Below are 15,920 nucleotides of genomic sequence, written 5' to 3'. Positions count from 1 at the left end.
TACAATTTCAATGCAGAGTAATAAGAGTAATAAGATGGAAGGTTATTGAATACTGGAGTTTTGACACTGAAACATTGGTCTTCTGCTTCCTTAGATAATACAGCGGATTACTTGGGTGAGCCCACCAGCTATTACCACAGAGTGGAAAAAGAAAGTGGCTCAGGATGCCATTGAGAGTCTTAGTGCATCCAGACTGGCCAAGAGCATCTGCAGCCAATTTCGGACAAGACTAAATAGTTCTCATGAAGCTTTTGCAGCCTCCTTAAGACAGGTTGGTTCGGATATAAAGCTAGTTGTGAGAATAAGGAACATCCAACTCTCACCAGTTTTTCAAAGAAGTGAAATACTAAGTTTGCCTGTCCTGTCTCCATTGTCCTCTTCCCAGAAGTCCACCTGGACACCTTTGTATCTCTTCTGACCCTTTTGAGGCTGATGGGATTGGCTGTAATAGTATAGCATGGGAATAAAGGAATATAAAGCAGATGTTGCAGTTATTTAATGAAATACACAGTGTCCATTCTTCAGCTCCAAAAAGCTCTAGGGAATAAACACAGTAGTTTATTTGTGTTTTCCTGTGGTACATTACTTAGTTCAGTATGGAGGATTTAGTTCAGTATGGAAGACTAGTTCTAATGCCTGGAGAGGGGAGTGTAAGTTGGGGAAATGTTCTGCCTATTATCCACTTTCCCGTAGATAATTTCTGCTAACTTCTGGTGACCACACTTCATAAATAACAACCCAGCTTTCAGGACAATCACTCTCTAGTTAAAAAATCAGAGGAGTATCTTGGATGATGGTGCCACAACCAAACCAGCTTTATTTATCTGTTAATCTTCTACCACTCCTCCCTAACACTATAAAAGTTTCTGTTCTTTATATTTCATGCAGTTGGCTTAAAACCTGACAATGTCCATTGAATAGCGTTTACAGGAGCGTGTCAACAATTGACTATTCATTCCTTTCCAGAGCTTCCTTAGTTAAGCATGTTTTCAAACCGTTTTAAATGCTAGAAGCCAGCAGTCAAGGCAGCCCTGAGAGATGCATTTCTAATAGTATTGGCATACCTTGGTTAACTTTGTAGAACTGTTTGTAATCTTTAGCACTGACAACTAGTTACACTTTTTCTTCTAGCTTATTTATGCAAGAATAAGACACATGTAATCTGTAATGTAATCACATTTTTTGTTAGAGTTGCCCTTTACTCCCAGAAAAGCAGCCCAAGTAACCAGAATGTGCTATATTATTCTGTTGACACCCATTCCCAAGAAAACTGAAGCAAAGTAACAGGTGGTGATCCGTGATGAAGACCAAATACTAGGGCTTTAGAAAAGTCAGCAGTGCCACCCTACTTGAAGATGGCTGTAAACAAGTTGTCAAGGAAAGAAACTTAAATTCAGCTATTAGTCAAATTTGAGTATACTCATGGAATCAGTAAAACTTATATAGGTATTAATTTAATTAATTTACCAAGTTTGCCTTGATTCAGTGAGTAATCTAGTCAAGACTAATAACTGGATCTAGACAATATAGAGTCCCTTTTATAGACAACAACACTAAATTGCCTTAAAAGCAGTTGTTTTTTCTCAGCTCTTTAGAACAATTTCCATATTTATTCAAATGCTTTTTGCTTTAGGATCTTGCTTTATATCAGGTCCCAAGGGTTAAGGATTCTAGGCCAGAAGGATAAGCATTTCCTTCCCTTCTTCTGGTAGCATGTAGACCTATTATATTTCAATGTTAAAGTATAAAGAGGCCTGGCTGCTTTTGGGGGGAGAACGGGGGAATTAGTTTGTTTCATTTTAATAGCACTTTGGCTATTTCAAAGAGATCTGGAATTGGAAAATTCATGTTCCCAAATAAGACTTTGAAAACAGTTTGTTTTACAAAAAAGACATTGCTCACGGAAAATGTGGCTTCAGAAGATAATATGCCTTGCCATATTTTGCTTAAATTGGTTCAAGGGAATAATTTTTTCACAAGCTGCAGTTTTAAACAGGATTTAATTTAATTTAGCAAGGAAGAAATTGAGAAGCAGAGTACATAAAAGACATCCGAGATGCAACTTTCAGGACGGCAAAGCTAGACTTACATTTGGCCTTATGTCTCATTACTGTATTTGTTTGGGCTTTTGCCCCATGTAAGCTGCCCTGAGTCCCTTTGGGAGATGGAGGTGGGGTATAAGAATAAAGATTATTATTATTATTATTAGCTAGAAGTTGGCCACTCGGGAAGACTGGAGAAGACAGAAGATCTTTGGTTGAAAGTGCGAAAAGATCATGCCCCTCGGCTTGCCCGCCTCTCCCTGGAAAGCAGATCACTGCAGGATGTTTTGTTATATGGTGAGTACTGCCTTCGTAGTTTCTCTCATGTCATCATTCCCTACCCTTTCTGAAATTATCTTCAATTTGTGAGCTTATAGGCAGTTGCTAGATTTTGATTGCATGGTATGGTAGACCATAATGCTGTATAATAATGTTGTAAGACTAAGAACCCAGACATATGTGCCATTATTCATTCATTTAAAAATTGTGTGACACTGTTTAAATACACGGCGGTTCAGAGCTGTAGTTGTGGTGTGAGAAGGTGAAGGGCTAACCCTGGTTGTGCTGTAGTCCTGGTTATTCCTTTCCTGCTTTGCCTGAATGTGGCAATGGTTGCTATTTTTACCAGGCGATGAACTCTCACTGAGTATCAGTTGGGGATTTCATCTTGATGATTATAGCAGCCATGGAGGGCAATCCAGAGCACAGTGATGGCAGAGCCATGATCTCAGTCTGGATTGTGAGGACCTGTGTTCTTGTCTTTTTTAAAAACATACGTGATAATTGCACGATGGCTACATTTGTTTTGGTTCCAACTGATTACTTCCTGAATGCCATTAAGCATAGGCAGTTCTTCCTTCTATATTCCTGTATGCCAAAGAATGCTAAGTTAGAGTTTATTATCTATTACTTCCAGAAAAGGAAATTTTGATGTTGGATTCTGTATGTTGTTTTGAATCTTTGCCCAATTTTAAACATGGCACATGTTAATGTATGAAATTAAACCTCCATAGAAACCCCTAAATACAACCTTCAAAAACTACAGTTAATGAATGAAGACATTTCTGGGATGATTAGTATGTTGAATTGATTCCATAATACAAATTAAGAAAGGGAACAAGTAGTTATGATGAGCAGTTTAAACAGCATTTGATCCAGCGTTTCTGTGAGTGGAATTTTGCTATGGGACACTCACATTTGAAGAGTTGAAGGATTGATAAACTGAAACTTCATTATTCTGCAGTCCCTTGTTTGTCTTGAACATATGCTCTCAGAGTTCAGGGATATGTGATCAAGGGATTGCACTCTCTTCTGCAAACAAACAAACAAACAAACAAAAAACAAAACAAAACCCAGAATGCATTTGTAGAAGGTCACACCTGTGGAAATTATGCAAAACTAAATCTTATTTATGGATCTCATTATCTGATTAAAGCAGTTGTTTTATTTCAGGTAAACCAAAATTAGGTCGTGAGCTGGGCCGAGGGCAGTATGGAGTGGTGTACTTGTGTAATGCCTGGGGAGGGCACTTCCCATGTGCACTCAAATCTGTTGTTCCACCAGATGAGAAGCACTGGAATGACCTTGCACTTGAGTTTCATTATATGAGGTATGAAACTACCAAGTTGAATAATCTGGCAGATGTATATAGTCTTTGCAATAATGAGTAAATCTAGTTTATGGTTTAAGCCTAATTTCCTTTATGAATATACTAAGAGCTATTTATTTGGAATCACTTGGGCAATCCTTAATGTAATCAGAATATCTAAGAAACAAAGCTAAGGTATTAAGTTTGTAACTTTCGTTTAAGGAATGCATAATTGATCCTGATAAAAGTCTAGCACTGCTTTGGTTTATTCAGTAGACAGTTCAACTTCTGGCATGATAGAGAGAATCTATATATATAAAAGAGTGATGGCATCATGGCGACCCACAAAACAACAAAACTACAGGTCCCCCAACCTTGAAATTTGACAACACAACCCATCATCCACGCCTCTAGGTTGATACAACAAAAAGAAAAGAAAAATAAAGTCCTAATTAGAGAGAGAGGAATAATTGCTTTTATCCAATTGCTGCCAGTTAGAAGGCTAAGCTCCTCCAACTTGGTCTCCTAGCAACCCAATAAAAAATAATAAAAAACACTAAAAAAATTAATACAATAAAATACTATAATAACAGAAAATAACTAAAAATAATACAAGAAAATAATAAAATATAATAAATAAAAAGATAACTTACAATAAAATTAATAAAAAATACAAATGTCAAATAAAAATTACACAACAATTTTTAACCAGTACCACCACCACTTTGCCACAGCAACGTGTGGCCGGGCACAGCTAGTATCTTTATAGAAAAATAACTATGTATTCCTTTGTATCTGCATAGTCTAAAGCAGGCCTCTTCAATTTGCAGCATTCCAGATGTTTTGGACTTCAGGTCCCAGAATTCCTGACCATTGGAACAAATTGGCTAGGGCTTCTGGGAGTTGGAGGGCCACTGGTTGAAGAGGCCTGGTCTAAAGCATTATAGCTTGAGATTGTATTTGATAATCAACTGGACTTCCTTATCTGTGGTGTTGATATTGTAGATATTCGTTGATATTGCTAGAACTGGAGTGTATGGAAAAAAATGCATTACAACATTTGGATTAAAATAATACTACATATAATATCTCTTATTTGCTTAATACTGTTTGTAAAAGAAATGAATTACCATATATACTCGAGTATAAGTGAGTTTTTCAGTCATTTTTTTAGGCCGAAAAGCCCCCCTCAGCTTATACTCGAGTGAGGGTTCTGACAGGAAGGTGAGGGGTTGAAATAAGCCCTTCTTTCTGCCCCACGCCTTCCTGCCAGGACCCTCACCCCTCAGCACAGCAACCCAGCCAAGAGGAGAGAGAGACTTCCTCTCCTCAGTCCTTCCCACTTCCTCCTTTCCTACCTCAGTTTTCCCCCATTTTTCCAGCACCCCTTTCCCATCCCAGTCTTCCCCTTTCCTACACCTGTCTTTACTATCCCCAGCCCCTCTCCCACTTTTCCAGCTTCCTTTCCATCCCAGCCTTTCCCAGGTTCCAGCTTCTTTCCCATTTCAGTCTTGCCCCCTTTCCCACCACTTTCCCAGCTCCCTTTCCCACCTCAGTCTTTCCACTTTTCCAGTCTCTACCTTTTGCACCCCAGTCTTGCTCATTTTGCAATCTTCTTTTCCCATCCCAATCTTTTCCAGTTGCCCCTCTTTCCCAACTCAATTTCCCCAGCTTTTCCCAATCCCTCCTTCACTCTTTAGACTGGGATATTTCCCACTTTTCCAGCCCCTCTTTCCATCTCAACCTTTTCCAGTTTCCAGATCCCTTTTCACACCTTATTTGTTCCCCCTTCCCCAGTTGCCCCCTTCCAACCCCAATCTGTCCTACTTTTGCAGGTACCCCTTTCCCACCTCATTTTCCCACTTTTTCAACTACTCATTCCCATTTCGACTTTTTCTCGTTTCCAGTTCTTCCTTCCCACCCTCTTCTCAAGCCAGTCTTTCCCACTTTTCAATATTCATATACACACAGCATTTCCCCCCAAATATATACCATTGTTAAAATAAACTATGGTAATTATTGGAGTGTTGTTGTTGTATTTATTATCTTACTGTATGTATGTATTATTACATTTATTATTTTACTTCATTTATTATTGTTATTACATTTATTGTTATTGGAAGGATACGTAAGCACATTTACCTTGAAGAAGGTTACAATAATAATTTAATCAGAGTTGGACAATTTTATTTTAAATTACAGTTTTATGTAAATATTCAAACATTTAATCTACTGATGCCTTAATATAATTTTATTGGTATCTATATTTATTTTTGCAATTTACCAGTAGCTGCTGCATTTCCCACCTTCCACTCATATTTGAGTCGGTAAGTTTTCCCAGTTTTTTGTGGTAAGATTAGGTGCCTCGCCTTATATTTGGGTTGGCCCTATACTCAAGTATATGCAGTATATAGAATCTTCACTTGTCCTATTTACCAATCATCCTTGATAAATACTCTATCTTTTCTAGGTCCTTGCCAAAACATGAACGGTTGGTAGACCTTCATGGCTCAGTGATAGACTATGGGTATGGGGGAGGTTCCAGCATTGCTGTTCTACTGATAATGGAACAATTGCACAGAGACCTCTATACAGGCTTAAAGGTACAGAAAGACTTAACATTGGTATTTTACATAATACTATGCCGGGTAGCGTTTATCTCCATGAAATCATTCCTTGTTGTTGTGTTTACTTGTCTCCCAGCTTCCTATTTGTGTGCATTCATAGTTGACTACTCGAAGAATTGAGATTAAAGGTGTTTAACCTCTCCTTGGGTTCAAAGATTACTTTTGTTATGTGTGCAGTTGCAATGACTCTTGTATTACTTAATGCATATACCCTGTTTCCCCTAAAATAAGACATCCCCAGAAAATAAGACCTAGTAGAGGTTTTGCTGAATTGCTAAATATAAGGCCTCCCCCGAAAGTAAGACCTAGCAAAGTTTTTGTTTGGAAGCATGCCCAGCGCCTGCCAAACAGAACACCAGAGCATGCAGGATCGGTAAATGTACGTACTATAAAGTGTTGTACATGGAAATAATGGTAGTAACAAGAAATTCTTGATAGGATTCACAGTTTGTCTGGTTATGCTGGTTTGTGATGACAACTACTGTACAGTATATAATAAATGATCATTTTTTGTTCATCAATAAATGTGAATTCTTCTTCATGGAAAAATAAGACATCCCCTGAAAATAAGACCTAGAGCATCTTTGGGAGCAAAAATTAATATAAGACACTGTCTTATTTTCGGGGAAACACGGTAGTGTGATATGTATCACTTTACAGAGCCCTTTGAAAATTAGGGCATGAATTATGATATGCATCTTTCAGGATCCTATTCCATTTCACTCCCTTGACTTCCACAGATGTGTAAATATCCTAAATCCTGGATATTACTCTGTACTGCATCTGAAGAAGTGGCTTCATATCAAGGAAGTTTATGCTAAAATGAAAAAGTTAATACAAAGGTGCTGCTATATTTCTTTTCCCTTCCCATCTTCTTTTTTATGTGCGTGAGATTAACCCTGCTACTTCTTTGAAAAACTGGATAAATATTCTGTATCTTTGGAAAAAAATCCATTAAAGGATCAGTATTTTTTCCTCTTTCTCCCTCAGGCTGGGTTGGCACTGGAGATAAGATTGCAGATTGCTTTGGATGTGGTTGAAGGGATCCGATTTCTTCATAGTCAAGGGCTTGTTCACAGAGACATCAAACTGAAAAATGTATTGGTAAGGGATAATTTCTGCCTCAGGCTTTGTACTTCTTGCTGAAATGGAATGAGATATCAATAGACAAATAATGGGGGTTTTTTTCAAACCAGTATCTAATATTTCCTTTTTACATTTGGAATCCTAAAGACAGCATTTGGTAAACCACAATTGCATAACGGCTAATCAGTAAGGATTGGCTATTGTCCAATTTAGCAACTTTCACGAATTTATCACCAATGAGAAATTTTATTTTGGTTTGATAAAAGATATTTCTGATGTATTTTATATATGGGATTCTGGCAGAGAATAGTGCAACTGAAATGGCTTAATTTTAGGGAATTAAATAAGATATCATGAATGTTTCTTATTTTTTACAGCTTGATAAAAACAACAGAGCTAAAATTACAGACTTGGGATTCTGCAAACCTGAAGCAATGATGTCTGGCAGTATTGTTGGGACCCCCATTCACATGGCTCCTGAACTCTTCACAGGTGAGCTTCCTACGGATTGCCAGTTGATAGTTAGCCACAAAGAACCTGCAAATTTCTCTTAAAATGACAAATCTCCAAAGTCTTTATTTTTAAAATGTGATGTGTATACCAATAAGTTAGGTGGATGCATTTGCACCATCTTAAATATTTGGGAAGGGATATTTTTACATGGAGGCAAAGTCCACTAAACTTTGTGGAACTGTAGTTCTCCACAAGTAAGTTTTAGATTACATTGCTCAATAAAAATCTGAAAAGCACAGAAACAAATAATCCAAACTGAGTGAAACCCACCCATGAAAATGAAACTGTACAGTAATTGTATTGCAGAGAAAGAGGTGAATGTGAAAATCCTTTCCTTCCCCATTACATTTATTAGCCTTGGCTCATTTATTTGCCAGAAGAGTGGTCCTACATTTCTGCTAGTTAATTTTCACTAAGGAATTGTTAAATTAAGTAAAACTCTTTCCTTCTGTAGCTTCCCTTGGTCTGTAGACTTAGGGTAGGTATAAGCAACACACTCTGAATCTTTAGCAGCATTAGAATAAAACTCCATCACATTAAAAGTCATACATCCTTGGTCCTGAATTACTGCTCTAACAAGCTGGTATTTGTAAGCTTCCCAAAGTACTAATGCTTAGACTTTATGAAGTTACTAGCTAAAGGAAATTCCTTAAGTTGATGGGAAGATCACTGAGATCACTTCTTCATGCCCTTACTGCAGTTGGTACTGTTGAAGATTGCCTTTATTGATGATGGAGGTTTGCAAGGTACCATAAATAAGAAACAACAAGCTTTAGTATCCAGTCATTCGTTATGCTGCTATTCTCATTACTAGTATTAGTATTTCTTGCTAATCTGTTCCAGGGAAATACGATAACTCTGTGGATGTATATGCGTTTGGAATCTTGTTCTGGTACATCTGTTCAGGACATGTGAAGTTACCAGAAGCATTTGAGAGATGTGCAAGTAAGGACCACCTTTGGAACAACGTTCGAAGAGGTAGGGATGGCTGCAACACAACAAAATCTGAAGCAGTGTTATGAAAGAATGGAGGCTATATGGAAGGTCCAGATTTAAATGACTGGATATCAGGCTGTGTTCATGTTGTGGGGATGTTCATTTCTTGTGATTGTAGTTGTTGTGCCAGTGCTTAAATTTCAAGATAGTTTTAGAAATACCTTGTCAGAGCAATTCGTGCTTTACCAGATGGATAGAGAGAAAGCACCTGGAATTTTTTCTTGTCTCTTAGTATGCTTAAATCTTGTAACTGGGTGATTTCAACAAGATTGAAGAGCAAGCGAAGAGTTCCATGGCAGTGATGATTTTTTAAGTTGTTTTAAAATATGATGCAGACAGCATATAGTGAGGCATTCGGGACTTACCATGCCCTGTTTCGTGTCCCAGCTTTCGGTGGGACCCTAATCCATTTTTGTCTGAGCCTCCTGAAATCGGGAGGTCAGGCATTTGTTTGTTTTTGGGGGCTGAAAGATCCGTTTTCTTTCGGCCCATTATTTGGTGGGGTGATGGGGACAACTTCACCTGTAGGCCCAAAGCTCCCATGCCTATGGGTGCAGGGCTTTGGGTCTACATACCTGGGCCTCACAGGGCCTGCAGTCGATTGCCAAGTAAGGAGCGCTCCTTACTCAGCAATCGGCCACAGACCCTGTGAGGCAATTGATCCAAAAAGCAGGCTTGGAGCCGATACTGGCTCCCGCCTGCCTTTCATTTTGAGTTGCTTTTGTTTTGGGGTGGTGGGGTGGGGGTGGTCTTTCTGTTTTGTGCCATCTGAATGGGCAGTACGAAACAGAAACACGAATGAAACAAAGGGAATAAATACCGCACACATCTCTAATATTCACTCAGAAAGACAGAATTTATTATTTAGATGGTTTCGGAGTAGCAGTCTATATGGATGCATGGTAATTCTGTGTCCTCTTTAGCTGCTAGACTAGAGAAACTAGCTAAGGTGACACTGAAGTGGTCATAATGTTGTTGCATCTTTTGGTAGTGTTGTCTGGATGTTCACTTAGGTGACAACTACAATGATTGCACAGAACAGTGGTTCTCAACCTGTGGGTCCCCAGATGGCTTGGCCTTCAACTCCCCAAAATTCTAACAGCTGGTAAACTGGCTGGGATTTCTGGGAGTTGTAGGCCAAAACACCTGGGGACCCACAGGCTGAGAATTACTGAGATAGAAGGAAAATGGATATAATTCCTAATGTGTGTCAAACACTCATCTTTTCAGGAAATTACCGGCTGTTAGGAATTGTGAGAGTTGGAGTCCAAAACACCTGGAGGGCTGAAGTTTGTCTATGCCTGGTTTATAGCATTTAAAACTCAGACAGGAATCCTGTGGACAGTTACTATGCTGAACTTGTGAGACAGTGAGACTCCTTTCTGAGAAAACAAGGCTAGATTTGAACTGGAAAGCATAGTTATATAAAAGTTTATTATAGTACAACTAGAACCTCTATGTTAGAAAAAATCCTTCATGTATCTTCCAAATACAGAAAATTAGATTCTAGAAAATGCCTTGCAAGTTTTTTGGAAATCACAAATATACGCAGACCAAATTTTCGGGAAACAACTGTTTATGAACCAAACATATTTCTAATCTTGGGATTAAGATTTCTTCATGCTATAATGTAATAAGAGCCAGCATGGTGTAGCAGTTTGAATATTGGACTAGGAACACTGGGAGACCAGGATTCAGATCCCTGCTTGGTCATGGGAACCCATTGGATGACCTTGGGCAAGTCATACTCTGTCAGCCTCAGAGGAAGGGAAAGGCAAGGAAAGATAGTAGCACCGGTTTCTCAAACTTGGAAATAGTAATTCAGTGCTTTCAAATTCAAGCATAACTAATGCTTAAAAATAATTTAAGCTAGTGTTTTGGTAAATTACATTTGAAATCTTATAATAACTTGCAGCACATTATGCTGAGGATTGCAGATAATTCGAACATGCTTCATTTGGACAGCAATGCCATCAGTGTGAAAATTGTGGTAGAGGCTATTAGAATTATTGTAGATTCCTGCAGAATTCCTTTTTTCTCCTTAAAATGTGTTTTAAAATTATTGTCCGTTTCCTCCAGGGACAGGATATTCATATTTATTTTAAAGATAATTTTTAAGCTTATGGATGACCACAGTAGTGAAGATTAATTACAGTAAATAGCATGTGACAGAAGGGAAGCACTAGCTTGCTCCCTTGGTCACATGCACAGGAGTACACTTGGAATGCACTCCTTTGCATGTGTTAGTTCATCATGACGTGCTCTGTGGGCCACTATGCTTAGTATCGTAGCCTTTACATGGTATATAGAACTCATATCCAAAAGCATTCATCCTGGCTGACAAACCTACTCCTAGGTGCAGCGCTAGTATGACTGTGTGGAACTGCTTCCCTATCTGGTTATGGCAGTTAAGGCTGTAATAGCTGAAATGAACTGATTACTTCTCCCGTTACCAAATAACTGTTGTTCTCTTTCCCCAGGAGTACGTCCTGAACGCCTTGCCATTTTTGACGAGGAATGTTGGCAATTGATGGAAGCATGTTGGGATGGGGACTCCTCCCAGCGCCCACTTCTGGGAATAGTCCAGCCCATGTTGCACGGCATAATGGATAGACTTTGCAAGTTGAACTCAGAGCAGTTAAACAAAGGGTTGGATGATTCTACTTGAAAAAGAAGCCGCGGAGGAACTGTTCTATTTTGTGAGAAGTCTGGTCCCTACCCTGCCACTGGCAACTCGTGTTTTGGCTCTTTGAAAGAGAGTGGCCCACAATTGTGTGAAAGGATATCAAAAATGTACATCGTAAGAGCAGCCAGGGACATTCATTCCCAGGACACACTACTAATGTTAGTTGATAGTGCTTCCTTCTTTATTAAAAACCAGATAGGGGATTAAAATCTCTTAGTCTGAAAGGGATTTTGCTCATCCCCCTTCAGACTTCAGTAAAGGAAAAAAGCACTGTTTGCATCAGTTGTGTTGTGGCTAGCATATTTGCAACTCCAGCTACAGTCTGCCAGAGGTCGATGTATCTAAGCTGCCTTGAATGTTGTGAATGTGGATGATTGGAAGAAATAGGCTGTATCCCTTTAATAGGGACAATAATCCTGCTGACATTGGTAGCATGGACTTTGGGGGGACATAGGTTCATGCTGACTTCTAGTAATACCTGGTATGTTTACATCAGAGTGTTCATCCTCAGAAGGGGAAAGCCCCACTGCAGTGGAATGCCCACAAGTATAAGCTATTTTTCTTCTTCTTTTGGTCATGTGAACTAATCTTTCTTCCAGTAAATCCCTAATGGAAATTCTTCAACTATCTGAGGGAAGATGGCCTTTTTTTTACTCCTCCCACTGCCAATCTTGTAGTAAGATGGGTACTTCACCAAAAGGTTTTGCACGTACAGAAACACAATTAGCAACTACTGTCTGTACTCATGGACAAATAGCAGATGAGGTTTTTAACTAGAGCAGTTTTCTTCCTTTTGAACAAAGTATAAAGGCAAGGACTGTTTTAAACTCATTTTGACATGTCATTTTTAAAAATTCCTTCAGCTGGTTATGTGTTTTAAGTCATCTCTAAGACAGAGTACCCAAGAGAAACCTGTCTAGACACATGTGTTGCTGTGTCTGCCCATTATTTACTTCCTCGGGGGTTTGTTTGACTTTACTGTTTGAGGACACTGTTGCATGAAGTACATGGAGAGGAAGGTCCAGAGATGAAGGGCTCTTTCTCATCGTGACACAAAAATTCCTTTGCATTTGCTTGTTCAGCAACTAGTTTTAGTATAATTGTGTTTTGAGGTCAATATAGATTGAACTAGAGAATGGACCTGGATGGCTAAGGATAGGGACCGGCTGCACAGTGTGCCTCAATCTGTTTGGAAGTGCAGTATATAATCATATTCCCCCTCTTCCATGAAATGAGACATGGACTGGTTCCATTTCCATATGATTCTTTACCATATGCTGTGCAAAGCCAGTGAAGCAAACATATATTTTGCTTCCAATTACTCCTGCTTGAGCAAAACAGAAATACAACTTTTTGTCTGTTTACATAAACTCCTAGAGACAAAAGTAATCCTGTAGTATTACTCAGCCTCTTAGATAAACCCTTTTGTGTGTGCAATAAAACAGAAAAACTGCTTTTAAAATTATTGCTTTTTACTTAGTAGGCATTAATTGTTATGTGGCGGTCTTAAACTGTATTGGCACTTCTATCCACTGACTGTAGCATTTGGCAACTTGAACTGAAATGGGCAGCAATAGCTGCCAACCATGCTCACAGAAAAGCACAAAAGTTCTCAAACAGGAAGTCCTAAAATGTCACTCAATGTATCATTGGACCACCACTCTAGTCACTTGACAGTATTATTTGTTACATATCCATTTTTACTCTGTGCTGCCATGGCTAGTGACCTTGTTTAAAATTAAGGGCATCTAGGTCAGTATTTTTGGAACTATAGAAATAGTTATGTAACATAAAATAAATAAAACTATTTGAAAATATCTTGTATAGCTTTTCCCAAGGAGCTCTGCATTTCCTTACTGTTTACCCTGTGCCTTTAAAAAATTCAAACACATGTTTCAATTTTACCAAAGCTTTTTTCCTCTGTAGACATGAAATAGCCTCCCTACATCTGTCCTATGTACAACATAAGTACTTCTCTGTTGGGTGTAATTTTAAATAATTTTAAATAATTATTTTAAATAATTTCTGAGTATAAAGCAGATATCACAGTTTGTGACATGTCTGTCAGCAGGGAATACACATGTTATGTTCTTTTAAAAGGTTCTGTTGCTTAAAATGCATTTATTTTTATTTAAACCAGGGGTGTAGAGTCTGATCTCTTATACTCCTAGAATTACAGAAGTGATTAACACAAACACACATGACCAGAAACTTGAAATAACGTATGGTTTCATTTTTGGCTACTCAACAGCTGCTTTTTATATTGGTGCAACCCACTTGGCAGGGGTCAGCATAGAAAATTCTCTCCCCCCCCCCCCCCACCTTTGCACTTACCCACCCTTGATTTAAAGGACAGCTCTCTATGACCACATGCTCTTTCTATGGTTACTGGCTGAGTATATAATGCAAACACTAAACAATTGCAGAGCTCTTGCCAAATGGGCAAAATGATATGTCACCATTAGCATTGTGGTGGGATTGATAATGGTCATTGAATGCAGAGCAAGATCACTCCTTTGTCCTTTCTCTAATGACTACACAAGACCAGTAAGTCAGAGATCTGGCAAAGACATTATAAGTTGTTCTGAAAAATAACTGTCCAGGTACAATTTAATTTATTTAAAAACCACCTTTCCCCACTCTGCTTCCAAGTCCAATTTTCTAGGAATCCAGTCTTCATCACCCACTTAGTTTCACACCCAGAAGGAAACTTTGTTTACTGCATGGTTCAAGGTTTACATGTTGATGGCAGAACCAAATGCTCCAAAATGTAGGTTTTCTTAAAACTAGGGCTATAGCAAACAAAATTAGTTTACAAAACAAGTTCCTGGAGAAATCATGGCACCCATGCTGGTGCAAGTAGTTGATGGAACTAATTGAATGCCAGGGTACTTTTTATTTCTGCTCTGAAAACTGTTGTCATTTAGGCTCTGAACAAACACTACATAGGAATTGCATGAGCTAAACTTAGCTGCTGAAGCAAGGCTTGAATACGATAGCAGACTGCTATGTTGTGGTGCTGGAATATTACCTTTAGCTTGCTGGTACATTGTTGCTGCCTATGGCATTGCTTTGTAGTAAAGCAGATTGTAGAAGTTCCTGTTTAGCAACTGACATTTTTCCTGTATCTTCTCCAGTTCTATTATAATGAATTTACAATGCAAGCTTTTCTTGTATAATTAAAACTATTGCATTAACTTCCTACAGCACTTCTTTGAGTTAGTTCTCCCTTCTGCTCCTTCCCTTCCAAATGACAATGTTTGAGGGGTGAGAAGACACTTGAATGTTGGTTTTTGCAGGGTGACAGACTTCACCTAAAAGAACGTCAATGCTGCATTCCTGTTTAATGCGGTTCTCTTAATTTTTCAAGATGTGCATAGTGTTTCCTCTGTATCTTCCTATGTATCCTAGCCAGATGTCCTTTTTAAAAAAGAAAGTCTCAAAACTATTATTTCTTTTCTCCAGAGAGAGAATAAGAGCACATCTGCATTTGAAACTCTCTCAGGGGCTGGAATAGCACTGCATTTCTTACATTTCTAATTATTTTGGTTCTGTTACTATTTGTCAACTCTTAACACTTAGCTACTATGGAGAAGTGTGGGAAGAGTTATACAGTTCATTGTAATGCCTACAGATTTTGTACTACTTTTTATTTTTTAAGCTGATGTATAATACTCCTAAAAGCATAGGTAACAAACTGTATAGGAAAAGTGCAATAACATGGAAAATGAGTACAAATATTTCTCTTTTATTCTATAGTACTAATATCCTCTCCACTGCAGCCCCCTCCTCCATTACATGTATTTTAAAAGACATCACTGTGGGTCAAGTCTTCACTTAGTGCCATAATGAAGATCTGTTTTAATAGACGATAGAATGCACAGAAGTGCTGTGCTGTATAATAAAGTTTGCATTAACGTTTTGTACTGTTTGTGTTGTTTACTTGTCCAATAAATGTTATAAACCCTTGGGAGAATTTTGAATGTCACATCCCTATCTGGGGAAGGGTGCGAGGCAAGCACACAGCAATACATTGGCTATAACTGGAGTTTTTGTGTGTGTTTATGCTCACAAAGCTCCAATATTTCCTTTGCTTTGACAACTGAGGCAAGTGTTCCTCCTTGTGTTTATTCAATAATAAATACTACCATTAGAATAATAGAGTTGGAAGAGACCACATGGGCCATCTAATCCAACCCCCTGCCATGCAGGAAAAGCAGAAAGTATCCCTGACAGATGGCCATCCAGCCTCTGTTTAAAAGTTTCCAAGGAAGGAGCGTCCACCACACTCCGAGACAAGAGAGTTCTGTCTCTTCCTAATGTTCAAATGGAATTGCCTTTCCTGTAATTTGAACCCATTGCTCCTAGTTCTAGTCTCAAGG

The 15,920-nt window shown here is 38.5% G+C and overlaps 1 protein-coding gene across 2 annotated transcripts in view; it reads left to right on the top strand.

Moving 5' to 3' along the window:
- Positions 1–15,460, top strand: part of dstyk (dual serine/threonine and tyrosine protein kinase) — a 53,750-nt gene extending 38,290 nt beyond the window's left edge. For both annotated transcript variants that reach the window (XM_003220361.4, XM_016993258.2), the window contains 8 exons: positions 95–271; positions 2,210–2,339; positions 3,495–3,651; positions 6,101–6,233; positions 7,248–7,361; positions 7,721–7,835; positions 8,700–8,834; positions 11,333–15,460. In XM_003220361.4, the coding sequence (XP_003220409.1) occupies positions 95–271; positions 2,210–2,339; positions 3,495–3,651; positions 6,101–6,233; positions 7,248–7,361; positions 7,721–7,835; positions 8,700–8,834; positions 11,333–11,520 (1,149 nt within the window). In that variant the 3' untranslated portion in view covers positions 11,521–15,460. The remainder of the gene's footprint in view (positions 1–94; positions 272–2,209; positions 2,340–3,494; positions 3,652–6,100; positions 6,234–7,247; positions 7,362–7,720; positions 7,836–8,699; positions 8,835–11,332) is intronic.
- The last annotated feature ends 460 nt before the right edge of the window (positions 15,461–15,920 follow it).

The sequence above is a fragment of the Anolis carolinensis genome, chromosome 4 (genome assembly GCF_035594765.1).
Source record: "Anolis carolinensis isolate JA03-04 chromosome 4, rAnoCar3.1.pri, whole genome shotgun sequence".
Lineage (NCBI taxonomy): Eukaryota > Metazoa > Chordata > Lepidosauria > Squamata > Dactyloidae > Anolis > Anolis carolinensis.
The sequence above is the reverse complement of the archived record's forward strand: the minus strand, read 5'-3'. Positions and strand labels throughout refer to the sequence as shown.